This window comes from Triticum aestivum, chromosome 5A (genome assembly GCF_018294505.1).
Source record: "Triticum aestivum cultivar Chinese Spring chromosome 5A, IWGSC CS RefSeq v2.1, whole genome shotgun sequence".
In the NCBI taxonomy this organism is placed as follows: domain Eukaryota; kingdom Viridiplantae; phylum Streptophyta; class Magnoliopsida; order Poales; family Poaceae; genus Triticum; species Triticum aestivum.
Window position 1 is genome coordinate 107,353,518 of NC_057806.1, and position 27,392 is coordinate 107,380,909.

At 43.4% G+C, this 27,392-nt stretch overlaps 3 protein-coding genes across 5 annotated transcripts; all 3 read right to left on the minus strand.

The window, feature by feature from the left end:
* Window positions 1-1,962: 1,962 nt before the first annotated feature.
* LOC123102508 (transcription initiation factor TFIID subunit 8) lies at window positions 1,963-5,811 on the minus strand. Its single transcript, XM_044523891.1, has 2 exons — window positions 4,190-5,811; window positions 1,963-2,475 (listed from the first exon to the last, which is right to left on the minus strand). Exon 1 carries the CDS (start codon window positions 5,399-5,401, stop codon window positions 4,313-4,315), a length of 1,089 nt encoding a protein of 362 aa, XP_044379826.1. The 5' UTR covers window positions 5,402-5,811; the 3' UTR covers window positions 1,963-2,475; window positions 4,190-4,312.
* A 299-nt stretch (window positions 5,812-6,110) lies between these two features.
* On the minus strand, window positions 6,111-12,216 carry LOC123102506 (asparagine synthetase domain-containing protein 1). Of its 2 annotated transcripts, none has more exons than XM_044523889.1 (15): window positions 11,977-12,216; window positions 11,751-11,865; window positions 11,515-11,664; window positions 10,910-11,109; window positions 10,693-10,828; window positions 10,122-10,496; window positions 9,957-10,024; window positions 9,661-9,775; window positions 9,421-9,526; window positions 8,769-8,862; window positions 7,281-7,456; window positions 7,067-7,166; window positions 6,870-6,986; window positions 6,709-6,765; window positions 6,111-6,470 (listed from the first exon to the last, which is right to left on the minus strand). In XM_044523889.1, the coding sequence occupies exons 1-15, from the start codon at window positions 12,079-12,081 to the stop codon at window positions 6,363-6,365; spliced, it is 2,022 nt and encodes a 673-aa protein (XP_044379824.1). In that variant the 5' UTR covers window positions 12,082-12,216; the 3' UTR covers window positions 6,111-6,362. The 2 variants fall into 2 exon arrangements, with proteins under 2 accessions (XP_044379824.1, XP_044379825.1); XM_044523890.1 differs by having other exon boundaries at window positions 10,693-10,824; window positions 10,906-11,109.
* Window positions 12,217-19,849: 7,633 nt separating this feature from the next.
* LOC123102509 (uncharacterized) lies at window positions 19,850-26,269 on the minus strand. Of its 2 annotated transcripts, XM_044523892.1 has the most exons (6): window positions 25,290-26,269; window positions 24,919-25,015; window positions 23,492-24,779; window positions 22,420-22,489; window positions 21,175-21,265; window positions 19,850-20,508 (listed from the first exon to the last, which is right to left on the minus strand). In XM_044523892.1, the coding sequence occupies exons 3-6, from the start codon at window positions 23,628-23,630 to the stop codon at window positions 20,266-20,268; spliced, it is 543 nt and encodes a 180-aa protein (XP_044379827.1). In that variant the 5' UTR covers window positions 23,631-24,779; window positions 24,919-25,015; window positions 25,290-26,269; the 3' UTR covers window positions 19,850-20,265. The 2 variants fall into 2 exon arrangements, 1 of the variants encoding a protein (XP_044379827.1); XR_006448989.1 differs by lacking the exon at window positions 22,420-22,489.
* Between the last annotated feature and the right edge of the window lie 1,123 nt (window positions 26,270-27,392).

Here is a 27,392-nt window from a genome sequence, read left to right on the forward strand (position 1 = left end):
TTGACATTTCACTTTTACCATTCTTAGTTTTTGACAATTATCACAATTGCCATTCCCGTGGCAAAAGCAAAATGTTGAGAGTGGCAATTGTGATAATTGTCAAAAGCTAAGAGCAGCAAAAATGAAATAAAATTATTTTGCTTTTGCCACAGAATGGCAATTGTGATAATTGTCAAAATCTAAGAGTGGCAAAAGTGAAATGTCAAAATCTAGAGTGGCATAAGAAAAATTGACAAAATCTAGAGTGGCAAAAACAAAATTTTCCCTACTTGTAGGCATGCTATGAATGAAAAAATCCATATGTTTTTGAACACGATACAATTGAAATCGCTCACATACACGAGCATACGTTCACTCATATAAAGGCACGCACACACACCCTACCCTTATGAGCACCTCTGAGAGACTGAGATTGACAAAGTCACCAACAACACCTTCAGTGTCGACGGGAGCGTCTCCTCCCACTAAACGCACATCGCCGAAAGACCTGAAATAAATTCAGGAAAATGCGAGCACCAATATCAAGTCTAGGACTTGTGCTGGTGATATCACTGTCCTCCTAACCATCAAACCATTGGTTGATTCACAAACAACAACAAAAACATATTCAGTCAAAAACAAGGAAATTTTGATTGATAAAGTTAGAAAAGTTGCTAATTCCATTGCCCCCAATGCAATCTAGCCATGTTTAGTAAAATGTATCTTTTGTGTGTGTGCTTATTGGCGTAGTTCGTTCTTGAGTGTTGGAGCTGGTAAAAAACAATTGTAAAAGCTTGATTTACTACTAAAATGAAAAGAACAAAATAGCATTTGTCATATGCAAATCCAATAGCTAGACTAAAACTGACTAGGTTTTAAAAAGATCGGGTAACTTCTTTTGAACTTCGGCGAGTTTATCTAATTAATAATCATATGCTTTACAATAAGCGGAATAAGGAAATCAGGGAGTTTATCATGCCACACCCTTGACTCCTGACCCAAAAAACTAAAACGAGCATAGTATGAGCACACTCATTTACATCACGCACACAATGATTTATCATCGCCTTGCCGAAAGAACTCAACAACCTTTCGACATCGGGTAACTTAGTACCCCTCCTTGTCTCAAAAAAAAAAAACTTGGTACCCCTCCGTTTCTGAAAAGAACGCCTATAAATATTAGCAGGTCATCCCCTGCTAAATGGACTTGTGGCCCATTGGTACGTCTGCTATGACCCACACTGCCTAAACAGATTTGCGGCCCATTGTACGTTTGCTCACTTTCAACTCAGTATGCTCGACTTTCTCACATGCACCCGAATGAACAGTAAATTAAGAAAAAAATATCAATTATTTTTTAACTTTTGTGTGATTAACATGTTTCATCTGCGTGCAAAGTTTAATCATTTATAACGCTATGTGCAACAATAACATAATGGATGCTCCAAAAAATTGTTTCTGAAAACATTTTAGTGTACCAATTTTGTTCTTTTTTGCTAGACTGCTATGAATGCCATTACATCACAAAAAATTGCACATAGGTAGAAAGCAAAGGAATGTTTGTTACCATAAAAATAAAAATGAATTGTTTGCCATCTTTGTGGATTTTACTATTCATGGTAGGAGCATTTGAGCTTGGGAAATAGAATGACACATTAAGAGTGAAATGTTGTCACGGGATCATATCATGTGGAGAACTGAACTAAGCTCGGAGTCTTTCGACAAAATAGATTCACATACCAGCTGACAGATACTGAATGGGCAACGAGCTGCCCATACAAGCAGCAAATCCCGCGTAGATTTAATTTCCTTCGGAAGAAAACCCATAAAGAACTGCTAATCAGCAGCAAATATCACAGAAATATCAAGTCCAGATTACCAGCACATACAAACCATCCAGATTACCAGCACATACAAACCATCCAGATTACCAGCACATACATAAACCATCTACTAAACGAGAGCAGATAGGAGTGACAGAGATGGAATCAACATATATGAATCAAGGGGTGCCCAGCTCGGATCAGATACAGAGTTGAATGAAACAGGCCAAAAGAATGATGTATAGTACAATGCCGTCACAGCCTCAGCAGGGGAGCACTAATCAACACGCTCCAATCACAGAAAGCAATACAACGAATGGGTGATCACCATTACACGGATGCAGCTGGATAAGCCAACCAAATCAACACGTAAATCCCTTCCTCTGTGTTGAGAGGAGCGTTGGTCAGAAAAATCAAGTCAGTTTTTGTACAAACATCTCCTCTCTGTCTTCCTAGCTACAAAGGAGGAGCATCATGCCTTTGGATGGTCTCCAAAATCAGCTCCCTACGAAAAAGGCTTGCTTCATTCCAGTGATATGTCGGAACGAGCAGGAACTACAAACCTAATAATCTCTGGGGATCCCAATGCTGATGCTGACAGGAGAGACTGGGTGGAGGTTACAAAGGTTCAAGCTTGCCAGTAGGCCGAAGGTTGCATCGTAGGATACCTGGCCTGCACAAATCACCAAACAAAGATGACATCATATTTCAGAATGGTTCTCAACTATTTTGCTTGTTATTTTTCAGTCACTTGCACACACAAGTGTTAAATACTGTGCCAGCTACTATAACTGCTTACTGAATTCTGAAAAGGATGCCAAAGCCAGCTCCCAGTTAATTTCTGTCCACTCCATAATTTTCAATAGGAAGTCGTAACTTTTTCATAGAGCCAAACCAAAGCAGAAATGTATGGCAATATATGATTATATATGCAAGGACATCCCACAAATTATACTGCTGAACTAACACTCGTGGGATAAAAAGGACATGCTAGCCTGACGAGTTATTAGTAAAAGCAGCATCAACACTCGAGCACAAACAGCTTACTCTGCTACATGCAGAACGTACAAGGCCTACAGGGGTGCCTAACTACCTAAGGATAGAACTGACCTATTGGTTTCTAGCGCCACCAAATCTTCTGATGCTACCAAAAAGTTATTGAAAGTTCTATTTTATTTTAGATTGTACTCCCTCTGTAAAGAAATATAAGAGCGTTTAGATAACTAAAGTAGTGACCTAAATGTTCTTATATTTCTTTATGGAGGGAGTATTAATTTGTAACATAATCTAGCATGCTACAAAAATTAAAAATTAAAAAGGGCAGCCCAGTGCACGTAACTCCCGCTTGCGCAGGGTGCGGGGAAGGGTCCGACCACTTTTTGTCTTTTGTATGCAGCCTTTCCCTGCATTTCTGCAAGAGACTGTTTCCAGGACTCAACCTGTGACCTGATGGTAACAAGGAACAGCTTCACCGCTGCGCCAAATGCTACAAAAATCAAACTCAAACAGAACACATGTAACAAGCAACATAAAGGAGAAATTCTGCTGTCAATAGTACCTCCCTCCCTCAATCTCTCCAGGATACTGTCATTTGAGTTGCATAACCATGAGTTTGATCCTTTAGGTAAGGAATCATACAGAGATAAGAAAAGTAGGAACTTAGTCACTAATCTTCATATAGGTATAGGCCAACTCTCTTCGTGTGTTTACTGTGCCATTGATAAAAGAACAAAGCATGCCTAGACAGGCGTTTAATGTGCGCATAATTGCACTCAAGACGCATGCCTAGTGCCTTTTCCCACTTAAACTCACACAACTTTCATGCAGTGTCGCTGATGCAGCCAACATAGAATGTTCTCTCTCTTAATAATCAAGTACTAGCACATTTCTAATTTCTAAGAAGTTGGTCAAAATACTACTGTACCTGTTTTGGTCTTAACCCACAACAGAGAGTAATCAGGATTATGCTTACTGTCATCAGAAACCCAACAACAGAGAGTAATCATGACTATGCTTACTACCATCGGAAACCCCCTAAACCCTGGCTATTGCTCAAAATTTCTTCTCATCGCTGACAAACATTAGGGCACAATAATCCAGGCGCCCTTAGTTTAAAAGCAGGCTGTGACGCATATCAACACATAAAACTCCCAATCTAAAGTTTCTACCATACGACATGTAGTGCAAAGTCTACATAAGATTATTTACTACAGTTGGGTATCCTTGTCTGACTTTCAGGTAACCACAACAGACGTGCGCTGCATTGCCTAGAACAAACTGGTGTGGGCTCAATCTCATTTGATTATGTTCAGTTTAAATGAAACTCCCAAGCAAGTAAGGAACTGATAGCCAGCAGCAATTATCACAAGTGAAACATTTCAACATACCTCAAGAGTCCACAAATTGGAGATCCACCGTCAAACTGAAATGATCATAGATCCCTTCTCCCACACTCCAGCTCGCCATAATGCAACTCCATTCTGGGCACTGCACTTCTTCCACCAACCATATTAAATCTGGGGCAGTTCCTGTGGGTTATCCATTGATGCCCTCAATATCATCCCAGCCCTCCGCTTCCGGTCATCCTTTTGTTCCTCCTTCAAAAACGACGGGTCCTCCCTCAGATCCATGGAATTTGAATTGAGGGCCACTGCCAGGGGCTTCTTGTTTACTCCAATCTTCAGGTGCACTGGTGCCCTCACCTTTGGAACAATGCTCTTTTGGTTCTGATTCTGGTCCCAACCTGTCCCAGAATCAAGCTCCATAGCATTTGCACCCTGAATTGCTGGTGCAAATGCATCAAGGACAGAAAGTTTCTTCCGCTCAGAAGGGATATCAACCTCTGACACCTCCTTGTCTCCATGCGGCAAAGCAGGCTCAAGAAAAGGATTTCTCTTGCTCCCAGCCGGTTGTATCTCCTTCCCTTTGGCTGCACTATCCTCAGAAACCGCTGGCCGAAACCCATCAGCGCCCGCAAGGGCCAATCGTTGCTGCAAACTGAGCAGCGACTTCTCGGCCTTCCTCCGCTGCCGCACCTGTTCGACCATGTCCACCCTGTCCTTGGCCGCCTGCTCACTCCACACCTCTGTCCTGACGTAGGTGTGTGGGTCCGGGAAGGCCGGTAGCCACTCAGGAACATGCCTCATCCCAGTCTCCCTCTCAGCCACAGCAAAGCTGGGCGTGGGCTGCGGAGCGCGGGGTATAGGGAACTTGGGCAATGGACGCGTGAATGGCACCTCGTCCTTGGAGTCGACGAACGCCATGAGGTCCTTGACGACGCCTGAGCCAACGAGGCAGCGGCCTGAGGTGCCGGCCCCGGCGAAGCCATCAAAGTCGGTGCCGATTTCCTCGAGGGACTGGATGATGTCGTACTCGTTGGCGAGCGCGCGGCCGGCGAGGTTGGCGTGGAAGGCCGCGGCCCTCCCGAGGTGCGTGAGGTAGCGGAGGAGGACGTCGACGAGCGCGTCCACGGCCGAGCGGTGCGTGCAGTCGAAGCCCGCGGCCTCGAGCGCCTGCGCCACCGCCGCCCGCGCCACCGCCCTCCCGAACTCGTCCCCGCTGCCGCTGCCGCTGCCGCTGGTGCCCGCGCGGTCACTCATACTGCTCCCTCTTGTCCTCCCGCCGCTCCCGACCGGTCATACCGTCGAGCACCTGGCGGGCGTGGCGGTCCCAGATCCGGAGCTAGGGTTAGATCTCTGCTCGGGCCACGCCGTCCGCGCCACCATCCAGGGCGAGCCGGGGCGAGCTAGACGCAGCCGCGCGCCGGAATTGCGCGCCCGACCGCCCGCCTCGAGCTCGCGCCCCCGGCGGGATTCGAATTCGGTCGGCGCGAGACGACGCGGTGGCTGGGGGCGGGGATTGGGCGGGAAATCGGGAGCGGGGTGGGTTTGGAAGCAGGAGACCGTTGGGGATTTAGGGTTTGGGGAGGGGAGCACGCGCGGGGGGTTTGGGTGGGGCTCTCTCTGATCCGAGCACGCGGGCGGGGAAGCGAGGGGAGGTGGAGACGAAGGCCTTGGGGAGAAGGGAAGAACGCGTCCGCTTGACTTTATAGAGGAGGGCGTGTGGAAATCCCGTGTGCGCGAGCCGGGTGCGCGGAGCTCGGCGGGGACACGTGGCGATGGACGGTTGGTTTCGCCTCGTGGATTCTTTCCAGCGTGGACGCCGTGTTCTCCACGACGGGGTTCTGTTGCTCGGGCCTCCGCAGAGGAAGGCGGCCCAACTGGCCCAGTTACAAGTGAAATATGCCAAAGGACAACACTAAAATAGTACAGACATTTGCCTCAAAAAAATAAAAATAGTACAGACATAAACTGGAAAATAAAAACTAGATTCCTCTGTTCTGTTATCCATGGTTGCAATGAATAAGACGGTATGAGAAAGAACAAAATTTTCATGGCTGAACAGCCAGTGATAAAGCATTGGCATGCTTCATGCCAACATGACTACAACCCATAACAGGATGAACTGAACAGAAGAACCGGACCGATCACCGGCATCTGTGCCGCTGGGAACATGTGGCAATGCAGCATCTGGCATGTCGATTTAGGTCTGTTTGCCCCGTCAGTGGTTACGCTTGTGGACCTCCACGCTGCCTGCCGATGCCAGGTTCGCGGCTCGGTTGCTGCCAAAGTTCTTGCGGTTTGATTCCCTTGCTATTCTTGAACCAAACTGCACAAAGCATCAGATGGATTGTAAGTGAGGACACATATTGTTGTCTACAACTCCCTACGGTCCATATTACTTGTCGCTCATCCGGATGTATCTAGAATTGAAATACGTCTAGATACATCCGTTTGAGCGACAAGTATTATGGATCGGAGGGAGTACAATCCAAATAGTGTAACTTATCAACACACAACACTACAACTATTCTACTGAAGGAAACAAATGGTTATAAATTATGTACCTGGATTGCTCGCTTTGGCAAAAAAGCAGCTTCTTGTAGACCCAGCAGCTTTGCAACCTGCAACAGTGTCACATTATTGAATCAGCAAAAGGGGATGGAGATCAGAACATAGTCTGTAACAACTTAAATATAGGTAGAGTTAAGAAAAACGGAATGCAAACCTCTCTCAGAATCTTCTTATCACCCTTCCCCACGGGCTCATCAAGTTTAGCGATATCCCATAGTGGGATTTCCAACAATGTTCTGATCACACTCTCATCAAGAAATGGAAAACGAGCCTGTCATGGGCACATGGGTACACATCAGCCACTAAAAGCCTATAGCCAAAGCTGAACTAAAAAAGCATGACGAAGATTACCTCCTTGCCATGGTCAGAAATGCACCTATCATCTCTTCCCATGTTTCTTTTCCAAATTCTTTGCACATCTAGTCTCATTTCCTCGTCCAGTGAAACCCATCTAAATAGGGGTACAAAAAATGAATTTAATTTGTTTTTGCAATATCTGCAAAAATATCTCAAACGACAGTCACATTATTTAGCAATGCAGTGCACTAAATCAATGCATACATACCCTCCAACTCTATATTTAGTACGATGTCTACCATAACCAGCACACTGCTCATCAGCTCCAGAACCGACTAAAAGGACTCTAGATGTTGACTTGTGTTTGTAGCGATCACCATCTTGCCCATTCACCCAACCATCCCCGCTAGCAGCTAACCATAGGGCTACACCAATGTTCAAATCCTGTGCAAAAGATCCAGCATTTTAACTCAAATAAATCTAACAGGAGCAAAAGAGCATAGTAAAGATTTACCAACAGTCCATCATATTTTCAAATTAAACAGATATGTGTGAATGAATAGAGCTGCAGTGCTAAATATTATCTTCTATTGTCCAGTACGTGGTGCACACACATGAAGACGATTGTGTCATATGACGGAACTATGGTGAACTGTGGTCTCAAGGATGCCAAAGGGTGTTCAGATTTCTACTCCCATCAGTCCACCACTGATCTTACTGCAGCCTCTTACACATAATCTCCCACAGAACCACTAGGAAGACACAACCACCATAACAAACGCACATAATAACCAGGTATTTTTATAAGTAAATAAAAACTTGGTTAGAAGGGATGGGGAATTCAGGGGGTCGGGAGTTGATGGGCATGCGGATGTAAGTGAGATGAGTACTGGAAGTTTAACGGTCCAAATGTGCATCGTTGCTCAAAGAATGTTTAATAAATCTTAGTGTTTCATCATAAATTGGGATGTCTTAAAACTACAAATCAAATTCCTCAAGAGTTTCTCGTCTATTGCAAAACAGGGTACCAGGACTAAAAGCAAACACCCATTTCAAATCCTACCTTAAACTTCCTCCTCTAAACTCCATCTCCCAATTACTCCCTCCGGTCCTTTTTACCTTGCGCATAACACAAAGCCCGGATACCAAGGAGAGGCAGCCATGCAAAAAACTGGACAATTTTACCCCCACAACAGTGTGATCTGTGTATACGGATACCCTGCTGAAAAATAACTGCAGACGCTTTGATTGGCTGTCCTCCTTTGACTCCTCATAGCGCAGGCCCCTGCATGCATGCTCTGCATGCCAATTGGTTACTGACAGGTGCTAATTAAGGGATGGGATGGAAAGGGCAGTGGCATGGATGGAAAGACTAGCTGCGGTGGCTTAGTACGCAGACTATTAAGGGAAAAATTGAAAAAATTTATACGCAGACTATTGAGGACCGGAGGGAGTATTAACAAACAGGTATAGTCAATTAGACCAGACTAAACTCTTATCTTTTATTATATACCAAATGTGATCCCAAAAGAAAAGATGGTCTCGAGTCTTGACGTTTGGTATTGTCATATGCAAAGAAAAAAAAGATGCATGATTCGAAGTTTACAGCACCATTCCAAAATCCAAATCCAAGATGAATTAAATCAAGTGACACTGCATGGATGACTCGATCGTTCATATGTTGTTTGGCCTTCAGCCTTGTAAACCAAGGAAACTAACCTAATGAAGCATTAGTAGGATATAAGAAGATACACACCATATATGTATTTGAAGGGTATATCAGTGACATCACGTGTTCACTTTCCTCTTTCAAGTTGGCCAAATTACTGTCAATCTCAACAAGACGCCATCTGCAAATAAGACAGTGAAATGAATATCATAGTGAACACTTCATTTAGTATTAGTCTGACACTCTGATACAAATTTCTTTTTACATGGCCAGACCAATGCATGAGCATAATATGCTAGCATGGTAAAATAAAAATGCAGGACAAAAAAAGTTAATCGATAAGTGAACGATGCATCACAAGGATACAGTATCAATCACTCCAATTAAAGCAACAGAACATTTACAGTGAATGATGGGCATGAACGAGGAACTAAGAAAGCACAACTGTAAAATAATGCAAGACGCAGATGACAGATTATGCACATTAGAGCATATTGATCATCTGATGGATAGAAGGCTTGCAAAGTAAACAACATAAGGTTCATCATGTATGAGGAATTCATTAGGCTATAGCACAAGTGCCAGAATTTGAGTCCAGAATTCATTTTGCACAGAAACATGATGAAAGTACTGTCTGTCTTTTGATATGTGCAAACCAGCAACAATACAAAATCATCTATGTTCAGCACCAGATACAAGCCATCAAGGCAAAGAATATGGAAAGTTCACGTCAAATCACCTCCGCAGAGGGGAGATTCTCTGAAGCTCCTTCAGTCCTGCCAGTGAAGAAACTCTATCTGGAGCTAGCTGCCCATCAAAACTGACATTCAGCAAATCAATTGTCCCTGCGCAAAATCTTAGTTAGCTTTCCTCAAAAACCAAAGTTTGTGGTGTACTATGTAGCAGCTAACTTCCATGCTATTATGTTAAAAAGAAGATAGTGATGAATAAAATGTAGTAGGAACACACTTGAACATACATTTGGAATCAAGGCACTGGTCTAATAATGCTGGAAGTATCATGGAGTCCAGGCCACCAGAGAAAAGGATTGCTATCGGGGCCAACTCCGCTTCCTCGAGTTTATTCAGATCACCCTGTCCACAACAAGGACTCTGTAAAGTTGGCCTGATAGACTAGTAACAGAAAATGCAACATGAAAAAGGTAGCAGCATTTTCCTTCCAAGAAAGAAGATAGAACCATTTCAATGAAGGTCTCAAAACACTGGTGGAGTTGTAAAAAAAGAAGGCAATATTACGAATATGTTGGTTACTCACCTGATACAGTATGTTCACATTGGTTCGCAGCATTACAGATTCCCTTAGTGCAATTAATACTCTATGTGCTGAAACATGATAGAAAAGTCTCACCATTAGTAACTTCGTAAAGTTAAAATATCTCGGGTAATTTTTAGCAAACATCTGATGCACCTGACTGTATACCTGGAGATAAGCAAATATCTGATGGGAGATCTCTTTTCTCAAACCCATTACTTGTACTGTCTTCAGCTTCTCTAGAGTTTCTGAAACACGACGACAAGTGATGGTTCCCTTTGTCAACCGAACCCATAGCCGAAATCAACCCATCCACAGTAGGAACTGTCGATTTTCTCTCCCATCGTATTAAAGTATGCAACGAAGAATCCGTCCAATCATGTTTTCTAACTACACATCCTTCCTTCGTACATGCGGCATTATTATCAAGGTCTTTCAGGTGAATGCTGTATATCCCACAAGGAAGCTCTTCCCAGTAGCAAACTTTGGTGTGGTCAGAAAAATCAGGGTCTGCTCCTGCCTCCAAACCACTTACTTTTGTTGCTGCAAGAGTGAAGAAGAGTATATATGAGAATGGACATGCACAATTAGATATGAGTTACAACATTGAAAGCATGTACAAATTCAGAAACATCACAGTTTATTTTCAGTTCAGGAATGTTTTCACCTTTTGAAAAAGATGATGAACAAACCATTGATAAGATACTAAGATAGATACATCAACTCACGCTTATCTTACCAGAGTTATTCCTTGAAAACGAAGGGGGTGATACTGATGATAATATAAAGCGTGAATCATCAGGAGTGGGCCAATGTACCAACAGGCTTCTTCTCCCAAATGCATCCCGGCCAAACCACAATGTTTTTGAGTCTGTCTGGAAGTTCAATGCGACATTGATGTTAGGAAACAGAGTCTACAATGAAATGAAAACAAGCCAAACATCACAATTACCTGCCTGCCAATATATCAAAGCCCATGGTCCTTTAATAGTGGAGAGGATCCGTGGAACTGATTTCCCTACGCTCTCACGGCAAGGGTATGCTTCATCTCTATCAGCAACATGGAGGTCACAGCAACAGCAAGATTCCAGTGAAGACAAGAGCGATTGTGTATCATTCTGATCATTGGCAATGTTAATTCCTCCATATATCTCACCTTATAATGAAAATAATAAGAGCAGTGTGAATTTTCATGTAACGTAATAACTCAGGTCCTTAGATACTTGGATTAAAGGAAAGCAACAATAATATGCCATTGATACATCGATGTGTGATTTTAACTGAACCATCAGAAGCATTTCCTGTGTACTGAAGTCAGATATATGTGAATCATGCAAAAGGGATTACGGTTGCTGTTGAATGTAAATCTGATCAACAAACCATTTAAGAAACATAATCAACTAAATATGTAACTGAATATGGTGGAACTTGTTATAAGCACTACCAAAAATGTGTATGTCCCAGTATACAACAGCATATATGAAACATATCAGAAGACATCGATTTGTAAGGAAAAGAAAAAGGAAAACAATACTGTCTTTTTAGTTTATAAAAGCATTACCATTATACACTAGAACACTTCCTGATTGCGCCACCAGTGGCTGCGAAACCGGCTCAGCTCCCCTGAGCTGCAGTGTCGCGCCAATGAAGCACAACTCCGTGGCACCAACACCACCACCAACCTTATCTCCACCGTCACAATCTACGCCATCTGCAACACACAACAGTCGTCATAAGAGATGGTCAAAGCGACCAAAACTCCAAAGCATTACAAAACATCAGTGAGGGAACCACCACCTGTAGCACCTACGATGGTGCCGTCCGCGCAAAGGTGGAACCTATGGCATCCAAGGCTGTCCGGGCCTCGCCGCCGCAGGGCCTCCTTGAGCTCACCCACGGACACGCCCTTCCCCTGCACTCACATGTACAGCTTGGCTCGATTAGGGTTTAGGGTCTGGGAAACCACAACGGGGAGGGATTTAACTCTGCTTTGGTAGGTTTTAACGGATACTAGTGACAGTACCTCGTCGGAGAACGGTGTTCCGGATGCAGCGGCTTCGGCGGCGGCGGCGGTGGAGGGGGCGACGACTAGGCAGTCGCCGGATAGGACGAGGGCTATGCCGCACATCGCTGACTTCGGGACCCGCTTGCCAGTGGGGCGCAATCGCACGCTCCGGCGCCGTGCATAACCATTTTTTTCTCTTTTTTTAGGGTACCTCTTTTTTTCTTTTTGATTGAGAGAAGACGGCGACGTGCATAACCGGTTTCGCAGCACGAGGCCTTGGGTTTGGTTGAGGGCTTGGGCCCAACAAAGTGTGTGTTCGGTTTCTTTTTTACTCACCAAGCATAAGGAATATTTTGGAAAGATGAAATAAAAGTTGAAGTTATCGGTTATTCGGAATATCACATTGATGTTACGATCAAAGACCTCGCCGAAACACAGTTCAGGGCCACCTTTGTCTATGGAGAGGCCCAGGTGAATGAGCGTTACAAGACTTGGAACATGCTTCGTGGCATAGTGGGGGTCAGCAACCTACCATGGGTGGCCATTGGCGACTTTAACGAAGTCCTCCACGCGCATGAGCACGATGGAGTCGGTCAGAGAAGTCAAGCTCAGATGGATGCATTCCGGGACACACTTGACACATGTGGTCTGTCAGATATTGGCTAGTCAGGCTCCAACTGGACATTCGAAAAGAAAGTAGCCGGAGGCACATACACCAGAGTGAGACTAGATAGAGGGGTCGCTACTTCAGAATGGCTCTTGGCCTTCCCCACAGCCGAAGTAGAACACAAGCAGGCGGCTACATCAGATCACGTACCGATTTTGCTCCGGTTGCAAGACGTGCATGCATGCAGGAGGGCCCCGCGGATATTTAGATATGAGCAATGCTGGGAGCGAGACCCCACGCTCAATAATGCAGTGAGTGCTAGGTGGGCTAGAAGCCAAGGAGACACAGTGGAAGCACTGAATACAAAACTGCAGAACCTCTCTGGCGATCTGGGAGATTGGGAACGCAGCCACTTTGGGAACATCCGCCAGGAGATCAACTGTTTAAAAAAGCAGCTGCAAGTTTTGCGCGAGATCCAAGGGCGATCTGGGCCATCGCATGCAGAGGTTAAAGTGATGGATAGACTGGTAGAGTTATACCACCGCGAGGAGATATTATGGCGTCAGAGAGCTAGACTGGACTGGCTAGTACACGGAGACAAGAACACTTACTTTTTTCATTTACGAGCCAGCCGGAAGAGACGTAAAAACCAGATTAAAGCTCTGTTACGCCCAGATGGAGAGATGACAGAAGATACCATCCAGATGGAAGCCCTGACAAACACTTTTTATAAAGATCTCCATACGTCTGAAGGTGTCCAAAACATGCAGCAGGTGCTCGATACAGTTCCATGCAAGGTCACTCCGGAGATGAACGACATGTTAAATGCACCATACACACAGGCAGAGGTCAAAACGACACTGTTCCAAATGTTCCCGACAAAAGCACCTGGCCCGGATGGTTTTCCAGCGCATTTCTTCCAGCGGCACTGGGAGGTATGTGGCGATGAAGTGACACAAGTGGTCCTTAAAATAGTGGAGGGGAAGGAGTCGGCTGAATGCATCAATGAGACCATATTGGTTCTGATTCCGAAGGTAAAGAATCCAACTATGCTGACCCAATTCCGCCCTATTAGCTTATGCAATGTTTTATATAAAATTGCTTCGAAGGTAATATCTAACCGCCTGAAGGTAGTGTTACCTGATATAATATCAGAAGAGCAGTCTGCTTTTGTGCCAGGGAGATTAATAACGGATAATATCATCACGGCTTATGAGTGTTTGCATTTCATGAAGAGGAATAAGGCGAAGAAACATCAATCATGTGCTCTGAAGCTAGACATGATGAAGGCCTATGACAGGGTTGAATGGTCCTACCTGCAAGCTATAATGCTCAAGCTAGGCTTTACGGACAGATGGGTACAAATAGTCATGAGTCTTGTCTCTTCGGTGAAATTTTCAGTAATGTTCAATGGCAAGAGACTAGAGGAATTCAACCCTACCAGAGGTATAAGACAAGGGGACCCGATCTCTCCATACTTGTTTTTGTTGGCAGCAGAGGGCCTTTCGTGCCTCCTAAAATCTAGAAGTGAGTCATCCAATTTGCAAGGTTTACAAGTGGCACCCTCGACGCCTTCGGTGAACCATCTTTTATTTGCTGATGACAGCCTGCTGTTTTTCAAGGCAAATGGTATGGGAGCAACCGAGGTGAACCTCGTCTTGGACATCTATTGTCAAGCTACAGGTCAGAGGATAAATTACTCCAAATCATCTATTTTTTCAGTAAGGGAGTTCCCGATGGGACAAGACAGGAGATCAAAACGTTGCTACACGTTCCAAATGAGACTCTCAATGAAAAATACTTGGGTATGCCATCTGATATTGGTTCTTCAAAGAACGGGTCGTTCAAATATTTTGAAGGATCGATTATGGAGTAAAATTCAGGGTTGGATTGAAAATACCATGTCAGCGGCCGGTAAGGAGGTGTTGGTGAAAGCGGTTGCCCAGGCTGTTCCTGTATATTCTATGTCATGCTTTAAGCTTCCGAGGGGCCTTTGTGAACACCTCAACATGCTTATCAGGAAGTTTTGGTGGGGTTCCAAACAGGGACAACGGAAACCACATTGGGTGTCTTGGAAAACAATGACGCAACCAAAGAGCATGGGGGGTCTCTGCTTTAAAGACTTTGAGCTTTTTAACATGGCTATGCTTGCTAGGCAAGCCTAGCGACTACTACAAAACCCGGAATCGCTTAGTGCCAGAATTCTAAAGTGCATCTACTACCCAAACACAACAATACTTGAAGCGGTCCTAGGAAACCACCCGAGTCAAATTTGGAGGGCAATGATAGAAGGAAGAGATACGCTCAAACTGGGTTTGATTAAGAGGATTGGCAATGGAGGTGACACGAGGATCTGGGAAGATCAATGGCTGCCACGGGGCGAGATGATGCGCCCCTATGGATGTATATCACAGAATCCGCCCCCCCTTGTTTCGGAGTTGATTGACTCAACGTCAGCCAAGTGGAACACACAAAAAGTTAATGAGTTCTTCATGCCTATGGATGCGAAGATCATACTACAAATCCCCATATGCACAAGAAACATCCCCGATTTCTGGAGCTGGTTTTTTGACAAGAAAGGAAACTTTACATTTCGTTCAGCATATAACATGCTCGTGGCAATCCGGCAGAGAAGGGAAGCCTGGCTCGAGGGGTATGCCGGCCCGTCTAACTCGGCCAAAGAGGAGAAGGAGTGGAAGTTGCTGTGGAAGACGGCGGTCCCTGGAAAAGTCAGAATGTTCCTTTGGCGTTTATCACAGCACTCAATACCCACAAATGATGTAAGAGCACACAGGCACATGTCGGACTCCAGTGCATGCGGAATATGCGGGGCGCCAGATTCATGGAAGCACTCTCTAGTCGATTGCACCATGTCAAGGTGTACGTGGGCACTAGTTGATGAAGAACTCGGACAGCAAATAGCAGCCACCTCTGAACCCAATGCGAAACAATGGTTATTCACACACATGCAGTCATTATCTCATCCGCTGTTCGTAAAACTTGCGGTCACGCTATGGGCAATCTGGGCGGCTAGGAGAAAGGCCATCCATGAGGGTATTTTCCAAAGCCCCCATGCTATACACTCTTTTGTGGTCCGATTTATTCAGGAGCTGGAGATGATTCGGGAAGAAGGAGGAAGAGAGGTTCGGGCCAACCCAGCAGCTCGCACTACTACAGCAAGAAGGCCAAAAGCTCCACCACATGGCCACTGCAAGATACACGTCGATGCCGGGGTGCGACCGGGTCAAAGAGGAGTGGCAGTAGCAGTCTGCCGGGATAGCGACGGGAACTACTTGGGGAGCTCAGCCCTGTCAATTCACGGTCTCCACGACCCTGCTACTTTGGAGGTCATCGCATGTAGAGAGGCTCTCGCTCTTGCTTCGGACCTGAACGTCCATCAATTTGTCATTTCCTCTGATTCTAAACAAGCCATCGGCGACATCAATGGGGGAGCTATGGGAGACTACAGGGCTATTATCAAGGAGATAAAGCTTCAAGCTTCAACTTTTACTTGTTCTTTCATTTACGAAAGTGCTGCTATCAATTTTGAAGCACATAGTTTAGCCAAATATGTACTTAATCTCGGTCAGGGGCGCCATGTGTGGTTTGGCCAACCCCATGATCCGAACCGTATCCCACTCCATGTGGCTTTTGATGAATAAAGTTTGGCTAAACCCTCAAAAAAAACCAAGCATAAGGACATCTCCAAGGTTGCGAAATCACTAATTAAGGAGTACTAGTAGAGTGCCCGTGCGTTGCCACGGGCTCTTGAAATAGTTTACAAGAATTACATGTTCAATTTCACACGTACAAACAAATATAACCCAAACACAATTATTGAATAATTGAAGTCCATTTTTGCAATATAAATTGATAACAAAAAGAAAGATTAACGACTTGTCCATGTAACAAACTGAGCGATGTTCGACCATAACATCTATTACAAAATTATCAATATCTAGATGATGTGCTTAAAAAATTCTTTCACAATATCAGAAAAGTTGTCTTTAGCTTCATTCGCACGATGTTTTAGTAAGTATAATAAAAATTGTTTCCTCAACTCATATCCATCCTGCACAAACAATATATGTAGTTAGTATAAAATTTTTACGCTGAAGGTCCTAAAACATGTAACAGACAATACTCACCCCGCAAACCGGCTTGACCAATTCTTTACCGTTCCACCGGAGCATAAAATGAAAAACGAAATAGCCAGACACATTCCTGCAATTTTTTAAATTAATAATATAAAGAATATAGTGATAACAAAAATAAATGTTTTTATTATGAATTCATTACCCGTCTATTCTCATTGAAATACCAAACGAAAATAAATGTTGTCATTTAGATAAATCGGAATTCCAACCAGGCCGCTTTATTTCATGTGCTTCTTTGAAATCCCTTGCAAAACTTCTAAATTTCAGTGCATGCCTTCCTCTAACGATTGTGATGTTTGAATAGGCTCCATAATATATAGACGACGTGCCTCTTTGTCGATGACGTATAAGATGTATCGGCCGATAGATGCATAGGGAAGATAAATCTACAAGTGGAGCTGTTAGAAACAATAATAAACCATGATCCCCCGCAAAAAAAACAATAAACGATGATAACAATAGACAAAATACTTTACTTATTATGTTACACGATGAGATGTCGTTGTCTATCCCAGGCCAACTATCAAATAATGGTGCCAACGTCTGGATAGTTTTCTTCTCGCAAAACTTCTGACCTCGTGTTGACTGTAGCATCATGGACTAAGTAAAAAAAGAAATATTCTTTCAACATGTTGATACTAATGCTACATGCAATGAAGAGTTGCGATAACTTACACAAAATCTTAGATCCATATAGTGTATAGGAGGGTCTTTGAACAATACTCTCTCGTCATATGCCAGTATACACACGACGGTGTTGAAGCAATCATTGTCTATAGGCTGCTCCATGTTAAGTATGCACTGAAGTTTCTTAAGACTTAAGCCCATTGGATGGGGTGTCGAGCTCCGGACCCATTACTTCCTAAAAATTGGATGGTAAGAAGAATAATAATGTACATGCGCACATTAAATATTGATACATGAAACTTACTCCAAACACCCGACATCATCGATCGACATGATGTAGTTGCAGAGGCCGGCAAGTAATTCATGTTAGTCCGTGGGTATGATAGTAATTGGGGTAAGACGTTTGTCTTTGACTACGTCAGATGGATTCTCGAGGATCTCGAGATCATCATTAGCTAAAGTTTCTTCATCGTCCGGTTGATGGTACATGGGACCTCCTTTTAGCTTATTCAGCTAGACAACTAATTTTCGTCGAAAGTGTTTCATATCTTCCTACAAAAAATATATATATATATATATATTGATATAATATTTTGAGATAAAATAATGAGATAATGTATAAAAATAAAATACCTGGATGAACTGGTCTGATAGTGCATCTGATGTCCAATATTCCATATAATTTAGCATAAACAGTCCACATGATACGCTATAATATTATAAAATAATGCTTTAGAATATCACCCAGACGAACCAAATAACCAAACCGTTGTAACAAGTGCTTACCCATCAGTTTGTATTACCTCATAAAACTGCTCTACGACCGTCCATTTTGTAACATTGAGATCGGGCCACTTATGATCTTTGTTAAACTCCGGACTATGCTCTAGTAACTATTTTATATATGAAAAATATTAGGGATTAAGATCAAACAAAACATATGTTAAGATAAGAAAAAACAATAGATGGTTACCGTAGTAGCAAGGTCATTGTGTTTGACCCAAGAACCAAGTGAGTCAAATACTTGAATCTCACGTTTTTCGCATTGGCGACTGCTATTATCCAATGGTAGCCCAGAATGTTAATCGGAAGGAATAACTGTTGTAAATATCATACAAGTCGGAGTCATAATTAGATATAAATATTAATAAATCATTATACATATGAATTAAATAAAAACAATCCATAATTATATGCATGGATAACGAGACAAGACTAACCATAAGTTGATGTAGATAAGTATTAACATGATGTATGATGTGACGATATTTTGATGGGTCTATATTTTTTTTCGTATTCTTTTATCTGGCCAAATACGAACATGTTAATAATGTGTACCTTTTCACCCGCTACAATGCATATAAATAAATCAAACACAGATATCAAACGGGGCGCCCGGTAGGCTTCCTAAAATTCATCCATGTGGATAGTCCGAACTCCCTCGAATAGTGGCAGCGACAATACCATAGAGTAAAGAATCTCATCTCTCTCTCACACACACTTTTTTTTGTCAAACATCTCTCTCCCATTGGGATCTCTCTCACACACACTCCCTTCTTTATGTATCAGTAGCAGCGGCATGAACATTAACAGTAGTGTAGCAGCAACGACACGTATATCAACAGTAGTGTAGTAGAAGTGCCGCCCCTATGCACGGGCCGTCTCCCTGCCCTTCCCCGCTTGAGCGACGCTATCCCCTACCTTTCCCGCCACATTTGCTTGGCATTGTGCTCCCTCTGCTTTCCCTTCTATCTAGCTCATAAATAATAGCAAAGGATATAGGATTTAGAATGCTTAAGGTCTAAAATACTTTAATCTCTACCAACTGGAGGCACAGATAACTACATTTAAAAGCAAGCACAGATAACTACATTTAAAAGCAGGAACATATGCTATCTTCATCAGTAAGTAAAGAGTAAAAAAGCAGAGGACCAAAACCAAATAATTAGGCATGAATGTTATAGGTCATTTAAAGGCACAATGAAAATGTTGCAAACCATTGTACTGCTACCACTTACAAAATTTTAACAACAATTCTCAACTCCGCCAGCATGCAGTATATTTATTACTATAGGAGACTGGATACAAATTTCTTTGTAAAGGGTTTCATACACTCTTGTTAATGTGTAAGTACATCAAACATGTTTGAACAAGCAGGAATGATGAGGTAAAATCAAACCATGGATATCAGACTACCAACTCCTCTTTAATAGTAGAGATAATTCTGATGCACATGAGACGGTGTCATTATTTGTTTACCCGTTAAATCTCTTTTCCTGTTGTTCCTCCTCTATCCACTATCTCCCCCTCTCTTATCCAAACTTATCACCACTATCAATGGTGCAACCAGCTCTGACCACACCACATTAAATAGATTCACTTAAGCAAACAAACAAATTTGGTTTCTAAATAACACTACTTATTGGGAATGTTGTCCGTATGTTCCATTTTAACCAGGAAGAAGTGATATGTTGTTGTCTTAAATCCACATTACCCTACAAGCACTAACCACATAATTTGTGGGTTCCTTTCCCATAGGATCATTACTTTCTCAGAGGATCATTAGATATATGTAGTATCTTACAACTAAGAATGAAAAAGTTAGGGTAAGGACAACATAACAAGTTGAAACACGGACGCATCAAGAGTTTGGTAAAGCAAGACACCATTTTATTTCAGATTGAGCCTCATAATGGAATTTAAAAACTTCCATGAAACTTGAGCATTGTATGCTCTTGTCCACGAAGAGAGATATAGCCTTATAGCACCAGCATGCCTGTCTATGTTACTCCTCAAGCCAAACTATAGAACTTTTATCTGTCGACAACCTGTCCAAAGACACTGGCTAATTACCCACAAACTGTCCATTCCGCCACAAATATGCACAGGCATGCATCACCTTCCTCTTTGGTCTTCTCATTCGCGTGAACATCGTCGACATTGCCCACCATGCTTGCTCGCATCTACTTGCTCCTTGTCAAGTACATCCACGCTTCCAACTCTCACCTCATCACCATGCTCGTTGATGCATATGTCAAGTCCAGCCTCGTCACACATGTGGGTGTACAATTTTCGTCTGACACATGAATGGCCATTGCCACGCCCTTCCTTCTCGTTTGTTACGCCCCTACTAACCTCACCGCCGTGTGCGTCCTTATCCTGAGAAAAATACATTCAGAACATTATAAAAATCATAATATTTGAACGTTTTTTTGAGTCAATGGAAGATGCGGTTCTGCACCTTCACTTCATTATCAGAGGAGTCAAAATTTAGGATTTAATATAGCTTTCAACAGGAATAATGTGTATTATAATCAAGCATGGGCTAGGTTATCAATGAGAAGCATAATACAGAAGCAAGCTAAAGCTACCCACTCTTAGGTTTATAGTGTATACTACACTACATACTACAGAAGCATAATTTTGAGATTAACGCTACAACTTTGTCATGTATCAGGGTATCTTTGTTTTGAAAAGAACACATCATGTGTGGAATGTGGCTGGTAACATGTGCTCATTGTTCAGGGTGTGTCGAGATCTGCAAGTATTAGCACAAGAAACTCTTCAGTTGTAACACAATCTACCAATGCCTGAAACAAATAGAATTATTGAAATGGCCTACCGTCAAATTATTACCCAGAGTATATAACTTATTTTTCAAGTAAATAAGATCGCGTGTGAAAAGAGATATGTCCAAGCTATGATGAGAAGTTCATACCAATCATGTACATGAAAGCATTGACTATAGCCACTCCTGAAATGTAGATTAGAAAAAAATAATGCAGACCAAAAAAACATGGTGAGCGAGTGAAAGACTGAACTTACCTTTACCAAGATTTCCGCATATGCCAAACAAATTCCAGCACTGACTTTTATCCAAGCGCTGCTCTGGCTCTTTTCCTTCATACGTATCACCCTGCAATGAAACATATCACATTAAAAATAATTAGAGGTATTCTGAAAAATAAAATGATAGCAATTAGTATTATTCAGTAAATGAACAATGAGATTTCTGGAAAATACATTGTAGTAACATATTAACATTTTTGTAGTACCATAAGAACATATTAAATTAGGCCAAGCTCTGGAAAACGCCCATTCTTTTCATGTTATTATTTATATAATGGGATTTCAAAAGAAGAGCGAGAGAGAAGGGAGCATGATGGAATTATTAGTATGCCCATGTTACAAGCACATGCTTATAGAAGAACATGTTTCTGCATCTATCATAGATTTATAGTATGTCCTAGCTCTGTCGCTACAAAATGTGGGTGCATTATAGTTAGCATGGAAGAACACCGTCCGGTAACATCACCATGCCAAAATGTGGGATAACTGTCCTCTGTAATCTTTTGGTGCTAAGATTCATTGCTCTATCTATTATATCTCGTATTCTTCATGTTCTTTGTGCCATCAGTAGAGAAGGCAAAATAATTTCAATAGTTCCAAACATAAAATCCTGATGTTGCTCTCTTATCAAGTTCATCTGGAATTTCTACCAAAAAAATGTTCCCTGTTCATAGAGATGCTTGACACAAATTGGTTTGATTTAGTATAACCATCAGCGAGTGAGTGACGAAACTACATGCTCTCAGCTCTCAGGTCCATGTCAGAACTTGCATGTTCCTACACAAAGCTGGGGCAGCAACACCTTCCCAATGAGGAGTCGAGGCAAATCTGTGACTGATTGCGCCTCACAGACTCAAGGTTTCTGTAAACTGCTTAAATTATTCAGAGCATGATGACGGGGATGATATCCCATATATCTTTTGCGTACTGGTGTATCATACGGTCACTGCTGAACTTGGGGGAACCAGCTATATTGAGCATGGACGTTTTTGTCCAAAGCCGCAGGTAGAGACGGATATGATGTGATTAGGAGGATCAAACACTCTGAGTGACTATCTACCAGTCTACCTGTCTATGTGGAGATAGTAATGAAATAGCAAACTAAAAATGTTAATCACACATGAAACAGAGTGGAAATATCCACGATAGCGGAATAATGTTCAGAAATGAAAAACAGTTTTCTGAAGTTATTTTTGGATTGGAATGCATAGAACAACTTTCCTGAAGCTAGGTTCATCAAAGCTCATACGTCTGCCAGCCAACATATGAGTAATTATAGCACATCTAGCACCTGCATTCTCTGATTGGCTATGATGTTCTTCCAACATACTGATAAACACTTCAGTGTGAAATAAGAAATATTCCTAACAATCAGTGAAGTCGTTCATAGTGAAACACTGATGTACCATTGGGTAAAACTTGCATAGAGGCATAGGCATATAACTGTCATATTCAAATGCATTGAAACCTAACGAATCTAAATCTAACAATGTCATTCTTGTGAAATATCATCCAAAAATAGTTAATATAATAAAGAAGAGAAGTAGACACACTGAGCAAAACATGAGAAATATTTTGCTTTTCGTTAATACAATGATCAAGATACAAATGCAATGATTAGAGGGGACACAAAAAAGGCCTTGGCATTAACTCACATGAAGTGAAATAAATAACAGGTTTGTGGTAACACTCCAATCTGATGCACAAGAACTCTGAATAAAGCATCACCAAATCGAGAAATACTTGGTTCTATAGTCCCATGCAGTTACATTTCTATACTTTCAAGTTTTTGGATCAACGACACTAAATAAACAGAGCATCTAACAAAAAAACATTATGTTACAAAAGCATTTCCCATGTCTTCTGTTATTAGGTCTATACAGGATAGTATTAGGCCAAAAAAGTGAAAGAGTGTAATGAGAAGGTCTAGCAAGAATATTGTAATAATTTCCTTTAAACTGCAGTTTTTTAAAATGAGCTCATTTACTGTTGGTTTGTCATATTTAGGTGTAGTCGAAAGAGAATCCAACTCAAAAGCTAGCAAAGCTCCATCCTGGATACGACAGAGTACGGGCATATTTAAGCATTGACTGCTTGATCAATTGTGGCTTGTTAAATATTAATTGTACCTAGTTAAATAGTAATTGTCCCTACTTACATGGTATAAGGAACACTTTCTCAACAAATGCAATGCTTCGGTAACTACAAACCATAATGCTTCAGTAACCACACAGTTTTTCTCTGTTTAGTTGCAAGAACAGGGCGAGTAGAAACTTTTTTTTGCCTTCATTACCTCGCAGATTGAAATAGAAAGTGAGGCACCCTGACTCGATGTTCCTGAAGGCGCCCTCGCTATGGCCTAGTTCACCCTTCTCAGGGCCAGGAGTAAAACCACAGCTTGCCTCCTCAAAATACCAGCAGAACCAACTCATCAGGCATGCAATCAGGATAACAACATATCATTCAGAGTTCAAACCAAGTAAACAAACATATGCATCAGGCACTGGTGCATCCAAAGTTTAACTCTATTCTCCTCCCATATAATGGATGAGGCAAATCTTTTGCCTTCGTTTCGGAAAAAAAAGTTTAACTATATCAAGAGCTAAAAACAATTAGCATGTCATATATGGCAATCTGTAAGAGATAAAATAATAGCCATATAGATACCAGACCTTACTCCCTTACAAGACAGTGTCATAAAAAACTCTTAAAGCAACACCAGGATCAATTCACCACACCAAACCAGTCATCATGAACTGATGATACTCGGGGTAACTTGTCCAAATGAAAATAAAATTAAACCATGGTGGTTCAGTTTCAAATAAAAAGTGCATATATCAGTTCGAAGTGGACTCGCCACGCGTTGACTGAAAAATAACTCATGTGCCAAGAAACATAATCTTACATCTGACTTTTAACAGTTTAGCTGACAGCAAAATGGCTCATTCAAATCAAGCAACTATCTAAGATGCAACCTTTATTTGCCATCAAGCACTGAAGAGCTTGTTGTGCATAGATTGATGCCCAGGAGAAACAGAGGGGGCTAAAAAACACACCTCTCAGGGCTTGTAGATCTGGCCATCTATAATTGTGAGGTGTGCTATTATGACCACCACAATACCATGGGTGGAAAAGCCACTTAAACTTTCAGTTTAGAACAATACATGAACGAGGCTTCTAACTTCTAAACTATGCATGCTTACAAAACTAAAAACCATACATGACCACAAGTTTGCTGCAACAAATTCAAGAAGAATTCACCACAGCAAACTGAACCTGAAAGATAACCGATATATATATATATATATATATATATGATCCATGTTGTAGGACACCGTACACAACAAAAAGGAAATGAAGTACGTACTATTATGCATCTGAACCATATTGACTACTGATGTAACCTGTGTTGATGAATCTGAAAAGGCTACGACTTGCTCAGAAATTCAAAGTGCGTCATAACAAGCTTGATGGTCAGCCGCACACACTCTCGAAGGCGACCAGGGAGAGGTTGATGCAGGTGATGCCACCGCCAGAAGCTCCAGCACATGTCGCTAGTTGCCGCACCTGACCTCAAGGATCTGCAACACATCAACCCACAACATATACTCAAATCAGTAAATGACAGAGTCCCACACGAGTGACATCAAGAATCAGTGGTGGATGCAGCTTCCAGAACATGCATCAAGTGAGCGAGTTCCAAATCATCTAATCACTTACAAAGAGAACTCTGTCATGTGACTGAATACCACGTCTCAAAGATGACCATGTGGGTTGAGGCACGAGCAAGGGTGAAGGCACCATTGTTTTGACCATGCTGTGACAAAAAGAGTGATGGAAAATTAGGAGCACAAGCAAAGGTATTTGGCTAAATTCAAGAAATCAATCCAAATCACAGAGTGGGGAAATTAATCTAACCTTGTCAAGGAAGATATTTACGTAATTGAACTAATATAATCAATTTCCGAAGAGAAATAGCCAAATCCTAGACTACTTTCAACATCAAGAACTGTATGTTTGCATGAGCACACAGGAAGGGGATGTCATGCCTTGTAAGGGAAGAGCAACAAATCGACAAGTTGTCGGCTGACCTGGAGGAGAACCAGAGCACGTTGTCTTCTCCACTCCTTCACGAGGCGGTACTTGACAGCCACGGCGAGAAACCGGCATCAGGATACATGTGCAAACAATGGAACCAACATCTTTGTAGGCGGACCAGACCAAATCCATCAGGTACCCAAGCCAATGGATGCGAGGGGTGGATGCATTTATCATATCAGAGGGGCAACAGGGAACCCGACGATGGTGCATCTAGGCGTGCGAGAGCAAGCCACACAGGAGCCTGGTGACGAGCCAAGGGCCACCCCGGCGCGAGCCAGGGCCGGCAGAGCACAGTGGACGGAGGGCCAAATGCGGCTGGCAGACGCAGATCCACGGATCTCCGGGCAGAGCATCGCCACCGGCCCGTGGAGTCAAGCGGGAGTGGGGGAAGCAGGCGGTGGAGGAGGGCGCTGGGGTTGGGGTCGCTGTCGGACGAAAGGGCAGATCCAACGATGATGTAGCTGTCGCGCGCGACCCTATCTGTGCGCCGCAAGCAAGCCCAACGGTGGCCAACAAGTGCCGCGCAGAGTGCCGCGATGGGGAGGAGGTGGGCCATGTGGGTCAAGCTGGCCGCCGGCGGGAGGGCAGCTGACGGCCACCATGAGCGAAGGTGAAGATCGGATCGAGGGGAGGAGAAGCTCGCGCGAACGGACTTGGATTTCGACGGGAGACGCGTCCCCGCTCTGAGGAGCCGCCTTCGCCGCCGCCGCCGGCTGCACTCTCAAGCTATCGCGGCGGGGCAGCGAGGGTAAGAAACCCTAGCGGCAGCCGAGCGTGGGGGTGGGGGTTGGAGTGCTGTTGCGTGAGGGAGTGGAGAGGTGGAGATGCTCCTGCAGCCGCGCCCGATGAAGAGGTCGGGCCGGCGGAGCAGCAGGGGCGGCAGCGGAGCGGGAGATGAGGGCGACGACGGCACGGGAGATGGGGGAAAGAGAGAGGTCGCATCGGGATCGAGAGGTGGGGGCGTTGTACTGGTTTTTGCGGGAGGGGTGGTGCGAAAAAAAATCTATGAAGGTTAACCTACAAAAAAACCGGACGAAAGTGATGGGACGAAAATTGACCGGCGGAGACTATCAGCTGCTCCATTAGGAGTTGTCCTGGCCATGGGCCGCCCGGCCCGAACAGCCTGGCCCGACCCAGCCCGAAAAAGCCCGGCCCGACGCTGCTCCCGGGCCGGGCCTGGGCCTAGGTTTTGAGTCCGAAGACTAGGTCGGACCGGGCCTGGGCCCGCTGTTTATGCCATTTACTGAAGAGGCCCGGCCCGAGGCCCGACGTGTTTTTTGCTGTGATGGGCCGGGCTCGGGCCGGGCTCGGGCCTGAGTTTTCTACCTCGGGCTTGGTCAGGCCCGGCCCGAAGCCCGGCCCGGCCCGAAGGATGGCCAGGTCTAATTAGGAGTAGAGATACTCGTTACAAAGAACACTCCATTTTCCCAGGTCGTGACAAGTGGCGCACATGCAGCATGCTACTCGTCGCAACCTGGGAGTTTTCTCTTTTTTCGTAGATTCGTTTATTTAAAATGTTTTATCTTTTAAACCGTGCGTCCAAATCTTGAACTGTTTTCATCATTGGATTCCTCGCGTTGAGATCTTCAAAATTAGATCCCATGTTGATAGGTTTTGACAAACTTTTTTTTCACGAAAAAACGGACGAAAAAACCAGGCGAAAAAACTGAACCGAGAGCACGATTTTTTCCTTTCCGAAAGAGGCACGCCCATGCCTCTCGCGAAATCACACCCGTGCCTCTCGTGGAAGCAAAATCGTGACTCTCGTGGAAGGAAAAAAAATAAAACGCGTTTTTTCCGATTCCGAGAGGCACGACCGTGACTCTCGCAAAAAGCACAACCGTGCCCCTCGCAGAAGCAAAACCGTGACTCTCGCGAAAGAAAAAAAACTGAAAACGCATAATTTTTTCCCTTTCTGAGAGGCACGCCTGTGACTCTCGCGAAAGCACAACCGTGCCTCTCGTGGAAGCAAAACCGTGACTCTTGCAAAGAAAGAAAAACTGAAAACGCGTTTTGTTTTTCCCTTTCCGAGAGGCACGGCCGTGACTCTCGCGAAAGAAAAAAACAGAAAACACGTTTTTTTCGTTTCCGAA